Source organism: Colletes latitarsis, chromosome 10 (genome assembly GCF_051014445.1).
Source record: "Colletes latitarsis isolate SP2378_abdomen chromosome 10, iyColLati1, whole genome shotgun sequence".
Classification (NCBI taxonomy): domain Eukaryota; kingdom Metazoa; phylum Arthropoda; class Insecta; order Hymenoptera; family Colletidae; genus Colletes; species Colletes latitarsis.
In genome coordinates, this window is record NC_135143.1 from 15,106,054 (window position 1) to 15,131,950 (window position 25,897).

At 45.1% G+C, this 25,897-nt stretch overlaps 1 protein-coding gene across 2 annotated transcripts in view; it reads left to right on the forward strand.

Annotated features, from left to right (window-relative positions):
- Positions 1-25,051, forward strand: part of Heca (hdc homolog, cell cycle regulator) — a 176,912-nt gene extending 151,861 nt beyond the window's left edge. For both annotated transcript variants that reach the window (XM_076775786.1, XM_076775787.1), the window contains 3 exons: positions 16,832-17,020; positions 17,333-17,518; positions 18,043-25,051. In XM_076775786.1, coding sequence (XP_076631901.1) covers positions 16,832-17,020; positions 17,333-17,518; positions 18,043-18,216 — 549 coding nt within the window. In that variant the 3' untranslated portion in view covers positions 18,217-25,051. The remainder of the gene's footprint in view (positions 1-16,831; positions 17,021-17,332; positions 17,519-18,042) is intronic.
- Positions 25,052-25,897: the final 846 nt, after the last annotated feature.

Genomic DNA, 25,897 nt, shown 5'->3' on the forward strand with positions numbered 1-25,897 from the left:
ATAATTTCCACGAGCGATCGGTTCCTGATTGCTGGCTGCGCGCGGCGACGCCCTTCGAAGAAAGACCCTTCGACGATTTCGCTCGCTGGCGAGGAGATCGCAATCGACGGGTGCTTGGCTTTTCATCGGCTCGTTTTCTACGATGAAAACGTCTTTCTCCGGCCGAGAAATCGAATGCCTGACACGTTTTCACGTCCCATCGGTCCGCGTAAAACACTGCGTCAGAAGGTGGCGATGGTTATCTCGTTATTCTCGCGCCTTCGACGTCGTTTTATTTATTTTTGTTCGTTCGTAGACTAGAAAATATGTAGAAGAAATCAAGTTCGAAAATATTCCTAATGTGGAATGACGTTACTCGAACATTTGCAAGTATCAATCCTCGTTAATTGTTTAACCACTTCAAAAATCGTATCGTCAAGGTCCATTTATTTTGAGGATTTTAAAGAGGCGTTACTGTAATCATTCTTAAAATGAACGTCGCTTCTGGGTTGGCACGTTCATCTTTCGTACAGTGGAACAGAAATTCGACACCAGTAGAGTATTAAGTGTCGTCTTTCACGCTTCACTGGCTTCAAGGAGGATCTTCCAGTTAACTCCTTAACATTTATGCCCAAATCTGACTGCTTTGAAAAACGATATTTGTTCAATCTAACAGTTTCAGGGGCGACAATAATCCTTCGAATTATACGTTAGATACAACATTATAATTAACAAAAGAGAAAACTGATCATTCCTGGTTAACCCGAAAAATATGAGCGTTAAGGGGTTAAGAGAGCTAGAAATGTTCAACTTACGAATCATTACTATAGTTCAGATGTAAAATCAAAAGTTATCGGTGACCACCAGCGTTAAGTAGTCGAAAGGTTAATCGTACCAATTTCTCGTGGCCAGCCATGCCCTGCCAACTCTTTTTCTGGGTTCTTCGAGGGCGCGTCTCGTCGACGGTGAATCATAATTAATAAAATATCGAGTCGAAGTGCAGGAAAAGCTTCTTAGCCGCGAGTGGCTCTCTTAAATTTGCTGGAAAAAGGCAGAGGCCGGGGTCTCGTACAAATCCGGGGCCGTTTTCGCGTGATTACCGGATTTTCACGGTGGCTTCGAGCGAGCAAAGCCACCCTTTTAAGAGGCGACCGTCCGCGGGTTAATTCCGGGGGGCGAGGCTTCAAGTAGATGAACCCCGAGAAGTTGGTTTGCACGATTTTAATGCAGTTTCTAAGGGGATTACGGGGCGTCTCGTCGTCGCCGAGAACAGAGAGAGAGCCAGGACATTTTTTCCCTGTCGCGAACCGTAAATGGGGACTGTCGCGACTATCCGTAACCATTATCCGATCGTTTACGTAACTTCCGGGGTGGTACACGCAACCCCCTTCCCCCGCGATTACTGGACGCGGGATTGCAGGTTAATTATGCAGACGCGCGTGAACCAGACACGCGTGTTCCGCGTGCTTCGGGACACGTGCGTGGCCTAATCGTCTAGCATTACACGACAATAATTTTCTATGCCTGGCCGTAATCCGCGCGAGCGCTACGAGAACGCTTCGGGAAACTTAACACCGCCCCGGGGCTTTTTGTTCTATTAGATCTCACGCAAAATTGTCGGAATTCGGGTATCACGGAAGACTTCTAAAATTATCTCCCCCAGCCTCCCGTGTTTCGCGTAGAATTTAATATTTTACGCGCGTCGACGTTTCGAATTTATCCCGCGCGACCTGGATGGTTTAACGATCTCCGTACACGATCCGCGAATTAAATTAATTTACCTTCACAAACACGCAACGCTCGCGCGATTGGACTCCACATTGATCTTGCAATCAGGAGACAAAGAGTTTCTCTTTATTAATAACCAAAGTATTCGTAAGAAGGTAAGCGCAAGGAATTTTATATATTTTTATCGTTCCTATTGAAATATTTCCGGACAGTTCCGGAACGAAAGGGACCGATTTCCATAAAGTTCAGTGAATAAATAAATGAATGAATAAATCGAGTGGCTGACTTGGCCGGACGTAGACTGTTCAATTTTATGAGTTATCGTTTGCCTGTAAATTCTTCGATCCTTTTTCTGGATTATGCATAGTGTGCAAGCCTTCGTATTTCATCGTTTCGAAGCGACCGAAACGATCCCCGACAGAGCCGGGGCGTCTTGACGTTTATTTATTTATTCGAACGCCGGGGCTCGTTGGCGATTTTTTGACAGACAGCGCGCAACAGCCACCCCTGGCACGCAGCGGATTTGTTCGTCTTCCCCGATCCCGCAGGAAATAAATGGCGGGAGAGCAATAACTGGTTTACGCCGTAGAACCGGTACGCCGACAATTCGTCGGCGTGCATTATTAATAATCTTGAATTTGGATTTATCGCTGCCCGCTGCGGGGCCGGGTGTGAACGAGGGTTTCACCCTGAAGTACGAGGGACCATCTTTCTTCTTTTTGTTTCCGCGATTATTCTTCGTTCGCGATTCTACCGCTAGATTGCTTCACCGACCTCCGATAATGAATCCGCGATAATTATTTCCAGTTAATCGCGGGATTCATAGAGGATCAACCACTCGATCATCGAGGCCACAAAACGAAACTGAAGTCATGTTTAAATGTATTTTATCGGAATATTCTAATCAAAAATTATATTTTCCGTCGATTCACATTCTTTGTTCTGAAGTTAGCTTCGGTGTTAACGCTATAATTGCGACGTCACCCATATATGGATGATAGAATTTACCAATTACCATTATGATACTAGAAAAATGAATTCTCAAGATAAGACATTGAGGGTAATAAGTTTGAATGGAGTTTGTGAATTTTAACAAGGTTACGAAAATAAGTACTGAAACAAGTTTTAGGTTGTGTAGGTTGCGCAGAATATTATACGGTTTCGATTTGGTAGTGAACGTGTTAAGGGTTACAGTATTACATTTCTATCCCCCTTGGATTCAGTGAAATTTATGCTTCGAATTTCGCCTCCACTGTACGAAAAATAAACATGTAAACTCTGGAGCGAAGTTCATATTAGGGGCCGTTACTATAATAGATTAGTTCAGAGATCGTTTCCAGGAAATTCTCGGTAAACCATCAGTTTGGATGGTAATTTCCCCGAGTCGAACGCGGTGAGAGTTTTTCACAAGAAATATAGCGGCGTTCGACTGGAATCGAAAAAGCTTTTTGCATTCGCACGGCGTTGTCGGCCGTTAATCACGCCGGGCCGCTAACAGTTCGATGAAAATCTTATCTTAAACGGGTAATTAGGCGGCACGGTGGGGTCTCGAGGCGTGGGGCACGAGGGTTTAAGCTGCGTTTCCACGCCTCCTTACATTATCGAGAGGCACGCGAACTCTCCGCGGCCGGGCGTTATTTATAATTTTCCTCGGCGTGGATCGCGTGGCGCATGAAACGTCGTCGCAATTAGCGTCTCGCGTTGATCAAACCTGCCGAAGGGTAATTTGCTTCGTCGAGCGCGTCTGCCTTCTAATTTTCCGTTTAATCGAGGGGTCGGTTTGTTTGTTCGTTTGTTCGGCAATTAAGCGGACGAACTCGCGGATCCAAACGAAACGGGAATCAGGAACGGAGCTCGTCTTCCTTCCAAGGGATGCAAACGATAGTTTATTTTACCCAAAGTACATACTTGCTAGAAAAAATAAATCGCTGTTCGTATAAATTCTGAATAAATATATAAATATCGAAGGATCATAAAATTAATAAAATAGGAGATATTAGGAGTGCAGTAATTTTCGTATTTTACGTTTCACGACTATTAACGTGCCCCGAGTCTCCGTATCTCGTTAGAATCGCCGTAATGTTCGGATCATATTTTTCGAACGAGTCCTTGTTCGTCGTCCCGACGATCTCGAGCGACAGTAGGAGAAATTACCAGCGACGAAGCAATTCCTCCTCGGATTTCTAGCGGGGCCGTTAGAAGTAAATGGGCCGACGGTCGACGCGTGCATGTCGGAAATGATTAAGTTCGTATTCGAGCTGCGCGGCCCGGCAATTAGGTGGATTACTTCCCGAGTCCGAAGGTACGCAACGCGTCCAGGTCCGTACAATTTCCTGGAGTGCTCTTGCTCTTGGTCGGTCTGGCCCGTCTTCGTCGCGAGAGACGTCTACCGGTCTAACTGTCTACCGTTTTACCTTCTCGAGGACTGTTCCAAGCATCGAAATCTCAAACGAGGACCACCAGAATGACGGCACGCTCTTTCTGCTACGAACGTGATTGTATGCTCTGTCGACGAGCTCTACGCCTTCTTTGGCGAGATTCAAAAGGACTAAAATTAAGTATTTTCCGCGAAAAGTTCAGAGTGCAATTTATATTTTTGATATGCAGGAATTTCCATCGATTTTTGATCAATTTTCTGGGATGAATTCTAAACACATCCATCCCTTAATTTACGTGGCAAATTATAACATTATTTACGGTAGCCAGAAAATATATTTTCCTAGATGTTTCAAGAGTAATAAGTGTATACGCACATAAGTGAACCAATGCCACCGAATAAAATTTTCAAGTTTTATTTCCAATATTTTTTCTTTTCGTGCGTACAGACGCGATTCTCATTCGCCTAAAATGAGTGACGGGGTGTATTTCTCGAAAGATTCTCCCCAGTGCTGGGTGCCTTTGGCGTTACCTACGTGCTCTTTCCGATCCCGGTTAATAAAATACACCACGGGGTTGCGACAAGAGGCACCTCCTCGAAGATGTTCGATCAATTCCATCAAGCGAACGTGACTGGGCCACGAATACAGCTCTCTCGAAAGATTTCTTCCTCCGTGGTCTAGCACGTTCGAGATCCAGATTTGCCACAGTCTCGGCTCCGATCGAGAAACTTCCCATCGGGCGCGTCGTCGTGGACAAGGGTGGAATATCTTCCGACGACGGAAGCGGGAGAATCCCCGTCGCGCTAGGAGCCGTGCACATAACTCCGTCGACGACGTGGCGCGATAAATTCCACGTGGAGGCCCTAGTTTTCGCGAGCAACCCTTCGAGAGCTCGGCGGATGATCCTCGTGTGTGTTCTGGGGGGCGGCTCGCGACCCCCTCGACCTGGCATTCCGTATATCCGACCTTTCGTAGACGCTCCCTGGGTTTGTACCCTGCCAAGAGACCGTCCTTAACCTCTTCGGCGACGCGTGGCTGATTTATAAGGACGAGAAAGCCGAACCCCAGGCTCTTCCTCTCGTGTACGTACTCAGCGGGGAGGACTCTGATGCTCCCATCTAACGGGTGCTCGGAAACTATGCTCGTGGATCTCGTAATCCGTTCCCGGGGAGAATAAAGAAATAATAATTACAAGATACGATTCTGTATTCGTGTCGATATCGAAGTTAGTTCCAGAGAGAATGCTGGCTAGTAATTACGTAAACGTCCGGTATACGAATTTAAATTCATTTTCTTATATATAGGAATTGCTGAAACTTCTTTCGGTGGGTAGCATTAAAGTAAATTTCAAAATAAACATAGAAGACAGCAAAAATTATTACAGTAGTTATAGTCATTGGATAGAGAATGAAATACCCTTTAAAATGAGCGTTTGTGAGACTCGATAGCTTTATTAGTTCCGGAGATACAGCGATTTTAGTTTCAAGTCGATGCGGTGGCTAGTTCCGGAGATATTAAAGTCCGAAGCTTTGTTTACATTTCATTGCGGTCGCGCGAGTTCATTGATCTCGCGCGCGCAGAAGTGCGTAGTAAATTCTTGGAAATACTACGGGACTAGGTCACGATGTTGGGGTAGATCAGCACGATGCACGCGCGATCGAGAGGTCCGAGGCGTTAGACGGAGACAGAGATAGTAGAATTCGGAAAAAATATACTTCACTATACACGACGATATCTTGAAAACGGAAAGTCGGATCGACAAAAACAAAAAGCCATTTTAAAGAGGAAGGTTTGCCGCTTCCAATAGTGGCAAAATTTTCCAAAAAGCACCAGTAGTTTAGAAACTGCACGCATTTAAAGTTTTAGAATTTTTAATGCGCATTGCGAGACTGTTCTACGGCGGTCATCGCGGGAGCGAGAAGGAGGTCCGAGCGTAAGACGGTGACAGAGATAGCGAAAAGTGAAAAATTACATTTTCTTTACACGACGATATCTCGAAAACGGAAAGTCGGATTGACAAAAACCAAAAGCCATTTTAAAGAGGAAGCTTTGCCGATTCCAACGGTGACTTAATTATGGATAAAGAGCGAGTAGTTTCGGAACTACACGCATTTAAAGTTTTAGTATTTTTAATGCGCGTTGCGAGACTGTTCTACGGCGGGCATCAACGGGAACGAGAAGGAGGTTCGAGCGTAAGACGGTGAGAGAGATAGCGAAAAGTGAAAAATTACATTTCCTTTACACGACGATATCTCGAAAACGGAAAGTCGGATCGACAAAAACAAAAAGCCATTTTGAAGAGGAAGGTTTGCCGCTTGCAATGGTGGCTTAATAATGGATAAAGAGCGAGTAGTTTCGGAACTTCACGTGTCTAAAGTTTTACTGTTTTTAATACGAGATATTTGATCGTTGTAAGGCAGCGTGACAGATAGTGGAGTTTGAAAAAATTATGTTTTTCTTTTCACGAGGATATCTTCAGATCGGAAAGTCGGATCGACATAAAACAACAGCCATTTTAAAGAGGCAGCTTTGCCGCTTCCAATGGTGGCTTCATTATGGATAAAGAGCGAGTAGTTTTGGAACTACACGCGTGTAAAGTTTTACTATTTTTAATATGCGTTATTACACTCAACGACAGACTTCGTCTCGGCTTCGAAATCAATTCCTATAGCTGCACAGTGAATAGTCCTGTAGCTTATATAAGTATTACAAAAGAATATACATATTTAAGACATAACTGATACTGATACTCGACTCAATAAGTACACGAGTAAAATATTAATAATAATTCTTCATGTGACATGTCGATTTCTCTTTGTATACATATAAGAACAAAAATTTGAAGATGTTGCGTGAAAGAATGTTGGCGTAACGCAAGAGTGGGCCAATCGTTGGCAGAGCACCGTGTATAGTCGCGTTCCTGGTACTTCCAGGGCGCTGTTCTTCCCAACGTTGGTCTGCTGGTACAGTGATCCAGAACGGGGCGCAGCGGTGGGACGAACAAGTGATATATAGTCGCGTCTGGTGCCACTCCCGTTGCAATTTCCTTTAGTGGCGGGGACAGAGATTTTTTATGGATAGTCGTTGGATAGGGTGAGTCGCCTCGGGGGCGAAAGTCTGTCGTATGAATTTACGCTGATCGGTGTTTCAGCGAAGTTCTAAGAGAGGGTTGGAGGGACTTTCTGCTGCCCCTCGCCGCGTAAGGATAGAGAGACAAGGTTTTTAATTTCTCCGGCGTGTCGACGACACGAGACCGTGTACATATCAATCAACCGGCTGTCGAGCGATCGGATGAAACGTTCGCGCGCTCCTCGAAGTGGCCGTGGCTCGTTTTTGTCGCGATTAATCGCGTCGCGTCGTTACCCCCTGCGTCTCGCGACAAATGATTTTCATAGTTTGATGGATCGATCGACGATAACGCCCGGGCTGAGCATCTGTGCGACGAACGAACGCCAAGCATTAATCTCTGTGCTCGGTTTGTCCTCGTAATCGTAAAACAGAGAGGACTGTGATGTTCCATCGACGGACAAGGTTCAATTAAAACTTGTCTCGTAAATTAACGGGAGGTTCGTGCAATTTCGATACGATTTTTTGTGCTACTATTAAAAGACAGGTATTAAACTGAATCACTTTTCCGACTGTAATTCATACAATATTTCAGGAGAATAAAATCTTCGACGAGTTTCGACCGAGATGCAAAATACAGAGTTCTTTTTCCGTGCGTTTGCCGGGGAGAAACCCTTGCTGGCTCAAATTACGGATTAATTTCGACTGTCCAATTAATACGCAGGGGAGAGAGTGGTTCAAAAGCGGGGCCCTCTCTTTTGTCGTCAAACGGAATCGACCCCACCGCCGGATTAACGCGGACCAGTGAGCCGGCAATCGAGATAATAAAATCGAAAAAGCCTTCCTTACCTCTAATTTTGATCAACCGGCGGTTGTCTGGCCGGTCAACCAGGAAATGTTCCGAGCAAAAAGGATGCAAATAAAAATTTGATAAATTGCTGGTGTAATGCTTAATGAGGGTCTGCGCGAAATTCCCTCGTTTGTGCAATTTTTTCGTACAGCTGAGCATGAAATAGCCTCCCCCTTTTTCGCGTTAACACGCTAAACACGGTAATTATTATTCTGTCTGGTCGCGATGGCTCTTGTTTCGTCGGTATGAATCAAATTTGTCGATCAACCTCCGAATTTCTCCGACTGGCAAATATTCGTTTCGCTAATTATTTATCTCGTTAATTACTTGCCCGATTCGAGTGACCTGAAATTGGGTTGATAAGGGTCATCGGAACGTCCCAAAGCAGAAAATAATTATCGTTTCGAAATCATTCTCGTTAGAAGCGCGCACGATTCATGAAACAAGCCGTGACAGAAGTTTGAAAAATTCTATCGAGGCTTTATCGATACGTTTCGAGAGTCCGTCGTAATAAAGGCGGCCTTTCCGAACTGTCGTCCTTCTCTTTTTGGTTCTTCATACTCGACGTCGTATCCAAGGGACTGTTTCAATGACGTCAGTCACTCCCAACTATCTCCCGCGGATCGCGAAGGGTTTCTGACGAGGCTGTTGCCAGGCTTCCCTCCTTCTCTCGCTCTGTGATCGCGCGACGATACGCGGGGCCACCCTCCAGCGTGCATGAAAAATGCATTTCTTTATCTGCCGTTCACGTGCCGCATCGCTGAAAGCATTCGTAATTAATTCCATGGCGGGTTGTAGGTGTGCTCGTGGCTCGTACAGTCCTGTGTACGGTGCGTGAAATCCTGAAATGAAATTCATATCAACGATTTATGGATGATTCATGGTCCAACCAAGGGGGCAGCAGGTGTGCCCGCGGGAGGAGCCCTATAATTTATTATTCGTTAAATGCCGCGTAAGAGCGAAGTTTCATCGCGTGTTTAATAACGGTATTCTCTTTCAATCTGAGCCTCTCGTCTGAGAAATGGACTCGTCTCGCAATCTGTGCCCACTCGTCTTATTATAAATGTTCCTCCACTTTTGCTTCTCTTTTCTACGATTCGAGGGGTGCAAAATACGAGCCGTAGGTTTTGGGACAGTAACTATCTGCCGCCTTTCGCGTTTTATCGAGGTCCTTACGCGACGTTTTAACGAGGCGTGTACCGCACGATCGAAGGAAATTCGGGTTCTCCCCTCGCGATACATAATTAACGCGCAAGGGGTGAATTCGTCAGAAGGGTGCGCAGGAACACGACGATAAAGGCCGCCTCCGACGAGAGATGGGCTGCTCGAAAAATGAAACGAGCGAAAAGGAGGCACCCTTGAGCGTTCGCGTGAGCACACACGGCTCGCCTCGTTTTATCAGCCGCGCGCGTCGGTCGCGAAGCCAGAGTTTGCGATCCCGAATTCCATTTTCCCTTTTCCCGATCGCAATTACGCGTAATCGTCTTTCCGTGCCCCTCCCCGGAAATCGCGAGAGAGTAAGCCGCTTACCAGAGAGCTACGGGATTACCAGGAAAAATCTTGTAAAGCGCCCCGGAAGACGCGTCGGCCTCTCGGACGATGTTCCTCTCAATGCGACTCCACCGACGCTATCCCCGGGCTTCTTTCTGCTTCCTCTTTGTCCAGCTCGCCTCTTTGCTTTTACCGTGGCGCGGAAAACCGGAATGCATTTGACGCGCGGGATAAACTTCTTTGCGGATCCCTCCCACGCGATCTCTTCGAGACTAAATTTTCATTTTCTCCCTGGATCCGCGCTGCTTCGCCTTTTAGCGTTTGCTCGGACTTCCAGCCATTTATTATTAAGTTTTTTAATTCACCGAGTGCACGGAGCAACGAATTATACATTTAAAAGCAGGTAATAATTACTTAAAAGTTCGGGGACAAGGGATTTCTCGTCCGAGCGTGAGAATAAATCGCTCGTTAATTCTTTGGAGGAATATAATACCTGACGTTAGAACATTGGGAATTCGTGGAGACTTTGAAGGGGTGGATCAAACGAGTATCGCAGGGGGACGCGTATTCGAGGTAGGTTCGCGTCTTGTATCTCCCATCGGCGACGTCGTCTGGCGTCTATCGGACGCTACATCGTCGGAATTGAATTTTATCGAACAAAGGAAGAGGCCCCCCAGCAGCCTCCCTTTCTCCGAGTTTAAAATTCCTCCATCCGCGTTATCGCGCGAGGAAAATAGTTTTCCCGGGCACCCTCTGGTGGCGCGATAAAGCTCTCTCGCGTCTCCTCGTATCAGTTGTCACTAATATTAGGGACCGCAATTTCACTCGCAGAAGTCCCGTCGGGTGTTGTTCGTCCGATATCTGTCCCCTTCTGTTTCCCCTTGACAGCAGCCGCCCCCGCCCCCTCTGTTTCCCGTGGCTCGAGCAACCAGAAAGGGAGAACGCGCGCGCGGGGGGATAGGAAAAGAGGAGTTCTGGAAGCGCCATCGATTATTTTCACGCGAGGAAGAGCACCGTAAAGAGGGTTTCTTTGTTCGATTCGCCTTTCGCTGAACGACAGTGGGTCACCCGCATCAGGAAGAAAGGACCTCGCTCTCCGGGATTCCCTCGAGGGAGAGTGCTAGGGTCGGGGGATGAAAGTTTCCAAGGACTGTCTTATTGTCTGCGTCAGGCTCGGAGGGAGCAAATATCGGGGCTCCTGGATAATACGGTATTAATTAATACCGCGACAATGGGATACGAATAAATTTCCTTCCTGGAATGCCATTTGATCGAGGACTCGTGTCACCCTGGCATTCGCAATATACAGCGAGGAGATACTCGAGGCAGGGGTGGCATACGGTATCGAGATGTTCCTCGACAAAGGTGCAACAAAATTCCTGACACGGTTACTCGAGATTCCGAGGATACAGTAATTTATATGTCCGTTTATTCTTTCAGCAATATTTGTGGTTAATTTCGTATGTCATAATTATTTAAATTAGCGTTCACGACGGCGGATAGATTTGCGATTATTAACCCTTAAGTGGATCATTGGGGATCATTGATTGTTTAATATGTGTCGATGTAGTCACTTGAAAATTTATGTAATCCTCCATTAGAACACTATTTATGGAATGCTTTAAAGGAAAGTTGATCTCCAATTACCAATTTGGTAACAATGCATCACTTGTCATCGTTGTGACAGAATTTTGTCGGGATTAGGGTTTCTTACGCTTTTTTTTTTTTTTTTTGCTGACGACATTATACATACAATAATTGTATTAATCGTATCCTTGTCCAAGTTAACCAGTTTAGCCAAAAAGCATGTCACTGGTGTTATACGTACTGCATCTCATAAAACATACGCAATTAATGAGACTTTTACACGTATTATGCAACTGTATTATATCAAAGAGTGTATAAACCCGTAAATAAATAAAAAAAGATCAAAATTAAGTAAAATAATTCAGTTGAAATTGATAGTCCACTTAAGGGTTAAATAAGACCATTTTCTCTATAATTGTACGAACTAAGTAAATAGTGGCTTGTATAGGGGTCGATACCATCGTCGTCTCAAGCTCCGTAATTGCAAATGGAGGCTTAGAAATCGTACCTCGAAGCGACGTTTAAAAATTATTTCGAGCGGAATTACGAAACGGCGCGCTTAAAAGTTTTATCCCGGCAGCGAGTGGGTTCGTAAACGATTGCGTCGTTACAAGCCGAAACGAGCGGATCGAGGCTCCGAACCCGAGCGTTCCCGTCAATAATCCCGCGATCTCCACTCGATCGTGAACGAACGCGTTAAGCCCTCGGAACGAGGGACGTCTTTAGTCCTGGGAGATCCTCCCGGGAGCCGGGCATCGATTATTTTCACGCGCGAAGGAGCACGACAAGGGAGAAGAAAGAGCTTTTCTTTGCTCTCGTCGGAACGACAGTGGGTCATCTCGCGCCGAGAGTGATACAACCGAGGATTCTCCCCTGCCCCGTTGGTTCCGGGGGTAGAAGAAAACGAGAAAGTTAGCGTTCGACTGGATCGACCGAAAGAAAGGGAGTGCGGGACAGAAGTTGCTCGGATATCTCACCGGCTCCCGGGGCATGTTTCTGTTCCTTTTTCCGGTCGACGGGACGCGCGCCAACGATCCTCCGTGCTCGTCCATTGTCCCTGGTGCTCGTAAATCCGACGACGAGCGCTCGAGGAGTCGAGCTTGCGTTAAATATTCGCGACAAACGAGAAAAGATATATCCCACCCACTCGTCCCTGTATTTACGAGGACGCGTGACGTGTATTAATACTGCTTTCATACGGTTAAACATCCTGTAAGAATTGTAGACAGATAGATAACAAGAAGAAATTGGAGTAAATTCTCTAGAAAAGGTTACTTTTCGACCGAAGGAATGATTTGTCCCCTTTGGACGAGCTGTCAAGCTCAGAGGTTGATGGTGTCAAAATTCTTTTTGATGTCGACTACAGACGCTAGAGACATAATCGAGCACGTCTACCGGGCCGTCTATCGATCACTTTGACGTCGATGTTAGGCGATAATCAAAAGTGTAATCCATTAAGCGTTCGATGATTCTCTACTCCGTGAGGTAACAGATTAGTTTCCCGGCGATTGCGACGTCAGGATTAGGGATGAACCTACCGTTATGACATTAGGATTAGGGGCAAAGTATCTTCCTGGACCTACCTGTGGTCTGACATAGACCTGTCAAACTCGAGTCGCGCTAGAACATTATTATTAGTTTGCTTGGAACGATAATATTTGAAACTCCGTTTTATGGAACCCTGTTTTGATCCTGTTGTTGTAGAAACCGATTGTGATTTTTGTATAGCAATAGTTTGACGTGCTAGGTCTAGCAGAAGACGAGATTTCCGGGCTTAGAGCCCTCCCCCGTTTGGTAAACTTGTAAATATCAAAGTCCTTTTCCTCCTGGAAGACTATTGCTGTGTAGCAGCTTGCTATCGTAGAAAGAAATAAAAGGAAACAAAAATAACAGACATTCGATGGTCAGTTCTGGAGTGTATATACAGGGTGTTCAGCCACCCCTGGGAAAAATTTTAATGGGTGATTCTAGAGGCCAAAATAACACGAAAATCAAGAATACTAATTTATTGATGAAGACTTTGTTAAACAGTTATTAACGTTTAAAGCTCCGACCGTACTGAATTTTTTACTCGAAAATGCACAAGATTTCGAGGGTATGTCTATTGACCAAAAATGATTGTAATTGACTCCCGCAACCGAAAATAATTTTTTTTAAACGATTCGAAATTTTTTTTTCGCCGAAAAATTTGGCCACCTACCCCCCGTCGATTTTTCTTAAAAATTCCTTTTTCATTTTTAGTAATTTTGTTTGACGCCCTACAGAAAAGTTGTCTAATACTTTTTTGTAGGTACTCATGAGCTCTACTTCAGAAAAAAGTTTCATTGAAATATATTCACAATTGTAGGAGTTATGGCTGTTTGAAAATTGGACCATTTTTATGGGGTTTTTCTCATTTTGCGGGGTCAAGGACCAACTTTTCGAACATTTTTGCGATTTGTACATATTCTCCATCAAAATACGCGTAGTTTGCTTTTTTAAACATTAAAATCGTCCAATCCGTTCAGAAGTTATGGTGTTTTAAAGTTACGCATGAAATTTCAGTGAAACATATCGACGCTATGGTCAGACATGAAATTTTCGGTAATGAATTTTTTTCTCGAAACTGAGTAGGATTTCGGGGGTATGTCTATTGACCAAAAATGCTTGCAATTGACCCCTGCAACTAAAAATAATTTTTTCAAGACGATTCGAAAGTCTTTTTTTTTCACCCAAAACTTTCAGCACTTACTCGAATTTTTTTCTCGAAAGTGGGTAGGATTTCGGAAGTATGTGTTTTCACCAAAAATAATTGTAATTGACCCTTACAACCGAAAATAATTTTTCCAGAACGATTTGAAACTTTTGAATTTAATTGTTAATAACTTTTTAACGAAGCCTTTGTCAACAAATTGGTATTCTTGATTTTCGTCTTATTTTGGCCTCTAGAATCCTCTATTAAAATTTTTCCCAGGGGTGGCCGAACACTCTGTATACAAATAGGTCGAGTACTTGCGAGAGAGATACAGATTGAGCGTAGCCCTCTGTCGACGAGCACAGGAGGCACACCAGAGTTGTATTGTTTTCTCATTGAAGATTCTGATTCGTTCGTCCAGCAATCGAATAGGAAACGAAAAGATTAAGACAGTCGACATTTTTCCCCGTGGCCTTTGACTGTTATGATCCACGGTATCATTGCGGGGACAAAAACGGAAGCAAACGGAAGCCGATCGTAACAAATTTTACGCGCGTCTATATAACTGAGCTTTATCGTTCCGGGACCTATGGACGCGCGACTGCGCCGTTAAGGTCTAAATAAGATCGTCCTTGCAGGAGAGTCTTGACAAATCCCCGGGTGGTACGTTTTACTTTCCACCCGGGATTCTCTCTTTCTCGATTATATACGGTTCCCACCCGCGCTACGTTTCTTCTCTTTTCCCGAATTGCTCCCGAGTGCGTAAAAAAACCCCAGTCGGCATTTTCAATAACGTTCCTCTCCATTTCCGCCCGAATTGCTACAGTTCGATCCTAACGCTTCGATCGTTCGTCGAAATTCACTCCGCGAGTCGAGTACCATTTTTCCCTTTCAGCCCTCTATTCCTCGAAGACCTTAGACTTCCTTAGAAAGTTTCGAAAATCCGCTTGGAAGGTTCGTGGGAAAAATTTTAATCCAACTAGTTGACTATTATATTTTTTACGAGGAAGAATTGACTCTAACGAACTCGTCAAACGATTCCATTGGGTTAGGTGAATTTTCCCTGGTCGTCCAATCTGTTCGCGATCGACGAAGTCGACGGCACGAGGGTCACAGACAGACGAATCCACGTCTTTGTTTTCTCAGGGGTAGCCATCGTTCAGACCCCGTTGACGCGACAGAGGAATCGCGAGGATCGTGATTAAACGTCGCATCCACTTCCATCGCAGTGGTCGTTTCCCTTGGTACGCGCAATTTCGGACTTCGTTCCCTGTCTCCGTCGCTTTTTCAACTCCCCCCGGGCGAGGTCGAATCGCAGGGCGAAGAAGAGGTTCGATTAAAAGCCCCCGAGTCCCAGGGACATTAATTACGTATCTGAGGAAATTGTCTCTATGGTCTGGCGCGCGAGCGTTTCCGGTCCAAGCTCGGTCTTTCCGCAATAATCGTGGGCTCGCGTATTGCACGGTTCGAAAGCCCCTCGGAGGACCGCTCAACGTGCTTTGGGAAAACATCCAACGATAATTAGAATCTAAGTAGGCTAACATCGCTGCCCGTATTTTATCGTTGAGATTATCGTGAAGATACAAATAATATACAAATTTTTATTTTTCAAATTTCGAGAATGGAAGCTATTTATTTTAGTTATAGAACAAGTAAGCAAAATTTTATCCTTTTCGAGCAAGGACAGTTGGAGTCGCATATACAGGGATTTTCAATTCGATGTTAACAATAATAGCGAAGGAATCACGTCCGCGCCATAAACCCCCAGTCGTTTTGCCAATCCTTAACACTTGACGAGACCGGTGAGGGAGAGGCGTGGGCGGTGAAAAAGAATCGCGGACCAGCAAAGCACAATGGCCGTGCTGCTCGGGCCTCTAATCGAACTCGTAAAAAGTTGAAGTGCTTCTCCCAGGGTTCGACCCACGCGCGATCGGTTTCCAGTTGCAGTTCGGAACGGCTGGAAAAGTTGCCAGACCAATCCAATTTATTTATTCGAGCCGGTGGAACGCGAGTCTCTCCTTTGCCCATGGTCGAACGAATGGATGGGTGTGTGGTCCCGTTCCTTCAACGTCCACGAACTCAACAAGAATCTCTCTTCTCTTCAGCTTCGTCCGTTGGCCCGTCGTGTCCCTCCTCGAATAGATATTTCACGTTTTTCGAGAGCTCTGAGGGTCTAATGGCAAATTCAACGAAATGAAAATTGGAAAATTTCAGAATTTCAGAGCCCAATGAACATTTGTAAATGTTCTCGTTAAAAAGGTCTGAGCCATAGAAGAACATGTAGTGGGTGTTGTCTTCTTCAGACGCCACTGTTCTCCTTTCTGTCTCGCCGTTTCTTCCGCTCTCATGATCGATGATCAGTCTCGAAGTGGAAGAAAGTGGAGGGGATGTTTACTGTGGTTATAAACGGCCTCGTCTGGAGTGTATCCCTCCACGTCGCCGGCAGAAAATCCTTCCACCTTTTACCTCGACCTTAACCTCAGTCTGCTACAACCCCTTCCACGCCTTCCTCGCTTCGTTATTTAGCTACCGGTGCTACACCTTTACCTTCCCACCTCCCGCGTTTCCTGCCTTTTTCCCATCGTTGCTTCCTTCGTCATTAAAGACGTGACATTTCGGGCTGCCCCCCCCCCCCCCCCCCCCCCCGTGCTTCCTCTTCCGATCGAAAGTCCTCTTTACCGCATTTCATGATTCGCTCTGATCTTCGAGGCTCGATCCCTATCCACTGGACCGAGCTTTATTTCAAAGCTCTTCACACTTTCCACTCTGTACGAGTTTCTTCGTTCTGCGACTCACGGTTTCGAACTTCCATCGAATCTCGGATCTGGAGCTTAGACGTCCTCCTTGGTCGAAGTTGAACGATACTTCGAAGCAGTTTCAGGCAAACTAGTATTCTATTTCAAGTGTGACGATTCGATGACTCCGGGGGGGTTGTATTTTATACTTCAAATTATGTTTCGTAATTTTCTGCGTGACAGGACTTTACACTCAGAAGCTAATAAAAATATTTTTAAGGCGAGACGTTAAAAGAAATTCTTTTAAACACACGAGACTCATGCTTCGTTTCCTTTGTTGCAGATGGAAGACGAGGGTAATCACGGCAACGACGACACCAGATGCTTCATCCTGTCGACGCTGGCCGCGCTGCAATGGTCCAGGGTGACCTGCGTCCTTTGCCGCGCGCCCATGCTCGTTTTCGACAGGTATCCCTTGGTCGATGGTACCTTCTTCCTGTCCCCGAGGCAGCATTCACCCGCCTGCGCGGAGGTAAGTCCAAAAATTCATACATTAACATCTCCAAGCTACTAGCTAGTAGCAACTATTATTTGTTGAGGATCTAAAAATCTGAACCTCAAGATACAGTCGGGACTAAAAGATCGTGTTATCAGTTGCTTTGATATTTTTTTTATTCGTAATATTACAAAGTTTGTGCCTCGATTTCGTACTCTTAAAATCGCAACACGGTATTCGAGTGAATTTCAATACGTAGAGTCGAAGGTTTTAAAACTTATCTTCGTCGATCTGTACGCGAAAGCGAAAGAGGACCATAAAACCAAGATTTCCTGTTCTTTGTTTCAGGTGAAGGTCGAAGGTCGCACGCAATTTCTGTCTGCGGTGTGCATGAGTTGCCTGGAGGGCAGCGGCGGACAGCCCGTGCGTTGTCGTTGCTGTACTCAGCCGTGGGACGGTTCCAGCTTAGTCCTTGGAACGATGTACAGCTACGATATCTTCGCTGCTATGCCCTGTTGCACCGAACGGCTGAAGGTGAGTCTCGAATTTCGTGGCTCTTCATCTTACGAACTCGTAAAGTTGAGCGTTCTACAGTTGTACGCGACTACGACTAAATCAGCAGTCGTTAAACCATTTCTCTACCTAGCGAGCATCTAATTCCAACGATAGATCGTGTTAGATCCTCTACAAGTACCGGTATTTAGATCTCCCACGCGTAGGTCTATTCGAGCTCGATACATTAGAGTAGATGAGTACCGGTATTTATAAAGTCACCGCCCAAATTTCGACGTCTGAAATTTTACAACTTCAAAATACAAAGTTTCCATGTTAGAAGTACCAATGTAAATATCTAAATTTCTTTTATGCCTTTTCTTGTTTTTCCAATCGAAAACAATAAACATCTGCGTATTCGCAGATATGGAAATACGTGAACGTCAGTATCGTTTCGTTGAATAATTCTGAACGTGTAGCCACGGCGAAAGAGCGTGCAAACTCAACGGAACGGAAACAACCATCGACGGATTAACGTTTGAAAACGTAATTCCTGTTTGTTGCAGTGCAACAGCTGCCAGAAGCCCCTGATCTATCCTCATCAACGGCTGAACTTCTACTCGGACTACAGTCGCGTTTTCGCCTGTCCGCATTGCAGATCCGTAGACGCCCACTTCGTGAAGCCGCTCTCGGTCTGCTTCACCCGCGAGCAGTTCCAGCTTTACAGCCAGTGGCCGTAACCATTAGGGAACTTAGCTAACCGGCGTCTAAACACCGCGACTGACCTGGATCCCCTCTTCTTCGATCCACTGATCTCCCTGCTCCGGGCGACTTTGCTATAGAAATCCTCCAACTACTCGTCGGACCGTTTTTTAATTCTCTCTTCGGCTCCATCAGGAACAGGAATCATCGTCATCGAGGAAAACACGAAGAAACTGAAGCTTTTGAAAGATATATCCTGGTCCTCGACGCTTTCTCTTTCCACTCTTTTCGCCTCGAAGAGAATTTTCGTTTTTCCTCCGTCGCGGAGACAGAATACCTCTTCTTTATTTATTTTTTTCTTTCACTGATATCGAACGCCTTCCGTTCGATGATAAATTTCGAAACAGAGTACAAATTTTAGAGTACCTTAAATTCTTTTGTTGGGATTGAACGTTGTCTCTGGTTCTCCGGTTTTCTGTCGAGGAGAAATCTGTTATCGATGCCGCGTCAGCATCGATTAAACCATATCAGGCCCCGGTTGGAGTCGAGTGGAAAGCGGAAGCGTCACGTTCCTGGCGAGCTCCCGTAGCAGCGATAAGGTTTAAGATTTTTCTTTTCCAACGTTGATGGTAGGGTTTATCTACGTTAATTGAAAGCGAGGGACGACGAAGAGATCCGCTCGGGCGACGACCACGGACGCGCCCCGACGATGTATCGACGGGCTGCGCTCGATTCGCAGGAGCTTCTTCAGGGCTCCTGGCGTGAATTCGGGCCAAGGATATTATCGTCAGTATTATTGGTAAGGAGCAGGGATGGGCAAAATTTCATTCGATCAACGAACAATGAATAGAAACCACGCGCTTCGGTTGCACGATTCGGATTAACTTTCATCGAAAGAGTTCTTTTTATCGTTTTTGTTCGTACGAGAATTTTGCCTGTCCCTGGCAACAAAATCCCAGGATACCCCTGTCCGTTGTGAAGTCCAGTTTTAAGTTAGCGAAATCTTATTTAGGAATTCTTGGTTTAGTGATTGTGCGCGCGAGTTCCGTGTTTGTTTTTCTCGTAGGGAGATGTTTAGGACGTAATAGGGTATAGGCGTTTGTAAATTAATTGGAAAATTAGTCGGTATTTTTTCGAACGGGTGTGGTGGTAGTCTTTATGTCGTCGTTGTTAGCTTAAGGAACTATGGGAAATTAGGTTTAAAAAAAAGAAAAAAAAACACGAACGCGTCGCGCCGTCGATATGTCCCTGGCTTCGCGTCGGGAAGTTGCCCGCTGAAGTTCGAGACGAAATGCTAACCAGTGAAACGCAATGATCGTCCTTCGTTCATCCCCATAATCGAATTGCGTTGACCGGGGGGAAAAAATGGATCGCAAAAGGAAAAAAAAACGAGCACGCAAAATATTATAAGAACGACATTAGACGCAGAAAAAAAAGGATCAGGCTTCCCTTTATTATCTTAGGTTATATATGTATAAAAAGTAAAAGCAAAACAAAAAAAAAAAAAAAAAAAAAATTGAAACGAAAGGCCACTTTGAACGAAAAGGGGGAAGAGATATGAACTATCGTTTGTTACTTAGATAATCGAGAACGTTGTTTTTTTTACATTTTATTAGTTTATACGTTTACGGCGGCCATGTTGATTTTGTTTAAGGATCTACGACTCATTCGATGGGTTTCACGTTGATCGGCCGGGCGCCCAGCGATTTTCCGCCTTCGAGATCATCCCTGAAAATCAAACCATGTTATTCTTTATTTTTCACAGCGCGCTCTGATCGTTCGAATATTCCTATTTCGAAGATGGCAATTTTAATTTCCGTTTCGAGGTTTCCAAAATCGCGTGAAAGTTTTTTTCGTTTTGGTCCTGGGCTCAGGAATAATACCAATTTTTGTTCACTCCCTCCGTGTCTTAGATTTCCCTTTGTTTTGCTTCCGATTGTCCTCGAAGGGCTGAAAGCCTTGGGCGTCCGAAGTAGCCAGTGTAAATACGTAATTAAGTGGGAGTGAGAACCAAATGTTTGGTGACAAAGATCGTGCGAGTGATCGTACGCGAGAAAAGAAAAGAAATCTTCGTTTTTTCTGGCGATGCTGGTCGTTGCTGTCCATCAATAGCGGCCGTCCCACAAACAGACCGCCCACCGTTTCCCAAGGTAGTATAGTCGATCGTGTACCTTCTTTACGTTACTTCGATTTAAAAGTATACTTAATCCATTATACATCGGGAAGTGTATTTAGAAGATTATATAAGTCCCGTAGAGTTTTAGCGAGGATCCGCGAACCCGCGCCTAGGCTCCTTCGATTCGTCGAGCAAAAGGTTGTCCGGAACTTCTTTTTAACGTCCTTTCAAATTCCTGGGAAGTTCGAAACTCGAGGTACAAAGTTTGGTGAAATTAAATCGAAAGCGTTGAAATTACCAAGTCATTTTAGAAATCTTGAAACAAGCTTTACTTAAGACGCTTTTGGCCGTGATTTTGATCGTATTTGGTAAAAAGATTTCTATAAATTGATAATATTACGGAAACGGTAACTAGGTGGAACGAATAAACGTGCATTCAACGTGTGAGCTTTTCTTTTCCATACCAGTGTATATTATTATTTAAAATTGCACGTTTTCTCGTTTCTCTTACGATCGTTCCGTGATTTCCTTATTTTCTTTTAGATATCTTTGTTACCGAAGAGGACCGGAAATTGCAGCCAAAAGTATATTAGGGTCGGTTGCCCCAACACGAGCTACTTTTTATTTCCTTTATTGCACACAGTTGCATTATATTTTCTTTCTAAACGCTTTATCGTACGCATGAGAGAGGACTCTAATCCAGTTCGTGGATCGTTATCACCGTATTAGAGCAATCGCCTCTACGAATGCACGTGTAAAGCTTGGAAAAATTGGACGTTTGGAAGGAGCCAGCGCGCTATTCGCCAAAAACCGAGCACTATGATTTAATCTACGAGTGGATAGATCGAGACGGAAGGTGCGGAGCGCGATGGGGGCGAAAATGATGGAAAGAGTGCGAGTGCGTGAGCCACGAGGGATTAAAAAGGGAAAAAGTGAGAGAAGAAAGAGAAAATAAACGAACGCAAAGGGTAGCCAAAAACAAAAAAAAAATAAAAAAAAAATAAAAAAAATAAAAAAAAGATAATCGGAGCTGATACAGAGGCGCGGACAAGAAAATCGTTTCGCGCGTTTTTCTCAGAGTGCCAAATATACGGGAGAGACCGGTGACCGATAATTTCGGTCGTTTCGAAGACTCGGGCTCGGTTCTACCGAGCATATTTCGCGAGTAGACGAATAAAGAGAGAGAAGTAGATCGTGCTCGGTTTCGCTAGGAATCTTCAGCTTGGGCGAGTATCGTTTTTCGCGGTCCAGCGAGTCGAGATGTTCGGTTGCAGTTCCCCCCGTCCCTCCCCTGGACCTTGGTAAAATTGCTCGCGGATTTTTTTACGCGAAACCTCACGATAGACGCGAGAAAAAGGAATTGCGGAGAAACGCACCTTTTTGGGGTACTCCCTACCGTTTTCAATTTTTCACAGGCCGCGCGGTCCTCGCGTTCGTCGATACGCAAAGAGACAAGCGGCGAGGCGCCGCGCGAGGGCGAGAGACATTTTTCGAACGGCTTTCGTCATCGTGCTCCCTTTTTCAGTTCCTATCGCAGGGCTCGATGACGCAGGAACCGAGGGGGAAGGGAATGATCGTGTCCGGAGCCAAGACAGAGAAAGAGAGTTCCTTTCGCGAGAGAATCGATCGCGCGACCGGGACATTGGTGCCTCGATCGTCGGATACACGAGCCCCCCTCTCCTCCTCCTCCTCCTTCTCCTCCCCCAATTGTAATTTCCGCGAAATCGGCTGGGAACGACGATCGGATCGCCGAACGGGGCCGCGCGTTTCGAGGCACCTGTGGGTTCGATTTGTATAAAATGAAAAATTAGTCAGTTTCGACGTATATCGAGGGAATCGTGAATCTCGATCCCCGACTCGCTCTGTAGTTGCTAAGGCTAACGATTTAAACGATAGGCTAACCTTTTTTTATTCCGAATAAAGAAGTCGCTGTAACGATTTTCTACCGTTCCGCCGGATCGTCGTCGAACGATCGGGAGCCGGGTCGCCCGGTGGGAGATCGAGAGATCGAGAAGACGATATGCGTCCCAGTTGAAGAATCTACCTCGATCCACGCATCCCTGGGAGCAATCGGCGAGAATAGAGATCCTCCTGGATCCTCGACCCGGTCCCCGTCCGCGACCTCGACTCCGGCGAATCGTTTTCTATGTCAGTGTGTTTTTTATAAACGAGGGAAACCGGAGGCACCCGTGCGGACGCTGCGGAGAATCATCCCCAGCAGCTGTGGAGGCGATCAAAATTTCCGGGACAAATCGGTGGCCGCGTCCCACGGGTCCCGCCGGAATCCGAATTTATCGACCGTCGTAAATATCGTGTCCGTGAACCTTCTAATGATAATTAATGAGATAGCACATCTATGGCACGTTGAGAGGGGGTGGGATATAAGGGTTGTACGCTGCGAAGGGTGGGCGTACAGAAGCGGTTATGACGTAGAGATACGAAGCAAAAATGGAAGAATAGTAGTGAAAGAGAGAGAGGGGGGTCTTGAAGACGGAATCGGAGAGAGAGGTTATGAGTGGTTGAACTATGAATAGAGTTTAGCATATAGTCATTATGGGAAGAGAGAATATGGCGAAGGTTTGAAATCATCGATAAAATAAGTAAGTTTATGGAACGACGGTTTTCGGACGTTAGTTAAGGAACACTTCCCTCATTTCGACCGTCGGTCCCAGCTTTTGGCCGACGCCCAAAGAGATATCCTTGAATTTCGTTGAATGTTTTTAGAGACTCGGCTCTAACTCGGTTATATTGTGCTCGTCGCTCGTCGGCGCGAGTCCTCTCCGTCTGGAAGAATTTTCCAGAGGGGAGATCGCGTCATCGAGTGATACGAGAGTCGTTCTAGTGATAGAAAGGGAGGTGAGAAGTGAAAAAAAAAAAAAAAAAAATTTTATCCTGCAATTTATATATCGGTTGTTCTTCGAGGAGTTCTTTTCACGCGGTTTAAATAATCTAAGGAGACAAAATATATATATAAATATTATATATATGAAAGCAAATATGAAATATTATTATAGAAGTCTATGATTAAGGATATCGGTTTTCTTTTTGTGTCTTAGTATGTAAGGTTCTCTTTACAGCTGTGCTAGACAACTATAGGTGTATACATAAACGATATTATTACGGTAAAGAATTACTGAGAAAAACTTCGCGCATGTTGATGTGTAGAAATTACGTGCGCCCGGCGTGCACCGGGATTCCGTAAATGGGTAATCCTTAGGAATAAAAGAACACGTCTCCGTATCCGTTTTTAGCGATCGTAATGTACGGGACGTGCGTGTAACGAGAAAGCTCTGGATCCCTGGATCCGTCGAACGATCGAGTGGCGACGAATACTCGCGCGCGCACGGTGCTCCCTTTGTTACGCTTTTAGAGACAGAACAGTTTTCTTCCCGCGCGCAAGATCGCATAGACAATAAAAAATTATCACATATACGTCCGGCCAGAAGAGTTGCAAATGAACTTTGAAATCGAAGAATAAATCGAAGAACTCCAAAAACCCTAAACGAATCGGAGACACACTCGGAAATTTGGAGGTTCTTTTACAAGACTCGTGGAAGAATGAGAAATCGAAAGGAGCACCGTGCGTTCTTTGAAAGAGAAAAATCGCCACGCGATCCTTCGTTGCACACGTGCACGCATGATTCGCGCGCGAAATATATATATACACACACACGTAGGACACGTATGGCAGGGACAGCAGGCACACACACAGGATATGATGTTCTTTCGGTAGACGCGATTTATGAATCGCCGAACCGCGTGGACCGTGATCAGCAGCGCGTTCGAGTTTTTTTTTTCTTATCAGCGCCTCCTCGTTAACCGAGCACCACGTCTGTTCGCTCGTTAGTCCACTTTTATTTCATTCTGCTTCCGGACGCCGTCGAGACTCCACGAATCCGACGATTCTGCTCTTTAAACGCGAAATAACCATTTACCCATACGCTACAAGTTTTATCGAGAACGTAGGAATACTCGACATTTTGTTTTTCCATTTGGAAAATTCTAAAAATTTTTTCCTCTGGCAGAACTACGTAAAATATATCTCGTTGATATTGAATTTCTTCAATTTTACCAGATCTAGTATCTCTTCTGGCGATCCATTATTTGTAGTGTCTTCCGAGAAGTTTGATCCTTTAATTGAAATCTTAGTATTTTTGCCATCTCCGATTGGAACGAACAATTAAATCTGGAACTTCTAAAGAGGATCTCGCGATCAAGGAAATCGACGGCGCGGAAGGGAAGCGCGCGAAATGGTGATAACTTTTTGTGATCAATACGAAGCAAACGACGCCCCGGGAGCGTCGATCCGCGATCGAACGACGTACACGATCATCGAATAAGCCACAAATCAGGGAAAAAGAGCCATAGACGTCTCTTCAGTTTCTTTTTCGATGTTTGATCGTCCCTAGGATCGCGGTTCCCCCCCCACCTTAGATTCAGTTTATACATAATCGTATATTTAATCGCCTGCTCCGAACAGTTATCTTTCGTCAGCGTTACCGGGTAGTCTTCAACCATGTTCTCCTTTCTGTACGATTTTCGTTAGTCGCCGAGTACGTTTCCTCGGCGAGCATAGTTATATAGGTATACTTACGGTGTACTCACGGTTCGATCGCTAGCTCCTAATCGATCCCTCTTTGTTGTTGCTTACGGACCTGGGCACTTTAGAAATACCATTTGAAACCATCTTGTTATTCTATTCTTCTAAATACAATTGTCTTTTACAAAATAGCTAATATACTAATTCAGTACTTCAATCTCTTTGCACCAGTTAAACTTATAATAATAATTTGAAAGATTTTTCCCTACACCAAATATACTCCGGTTCGTACTATTGCTTCGTGCTTATAATTTTAAATAAATTTATTTCGAATATTTTTTTTCTTTGTTTAAAGAAAATGTATTCAGTGTTCGGTTTGCACATCGATCCGCTGGATTTCTTTCTTTCCCTCGCGTGGAAGCATCGTTCGCGTGACTTTTAAACGTCTGCGATCGTCGGTTTCCGGGCGCCCCTCGAACCGGAAGTTCCCAATTCTCTCGATGCTTCCCAAGGGCGAGAAACACAGACGCCCTCGCCGTCTCAGAGATCGATATTGCACGTCCAATTGATCGATCGATCGCCCTCACGCGTTTATATTAGCACTGACGCGCCACTTTGGTTGCCCCCCAGTCGAAGGTATCGCGTGCCCCGTGCACGTTTCGCATCGACGTTTTGCACTTCCTTTTTTTCCACGAAGTTTGCGAGTTGTTGGTGTCACGCGCGTAGATCGATGGACGCGTTTGTGCGAATGAATGAATCTTTTTTTTTTTTTTTTTTTTTTTTTTTGTTCCGATCCAGCGATCCTCCCGTTCGATGGGTCGATCGTCGTGTTTCAGCTTGATCGGAGTTGCTTTCAGGGCCGCGGACGCGTCGTCGTCCTCCAACAGGAGCGAACGACAACGATTGAACGAATATTCGAATGGGAAGAGAGTGTGAGAGAAGAGAGGGTTTGAAAGTTGATCGAGAAAGAAATTAATTTAACCGATTAGCGGCCACTGTCCGTCGACGAACGCGACTTTATCGAAAGACGTACAAAGTGAGAGAGTGAAGAGAGAAATCGAGA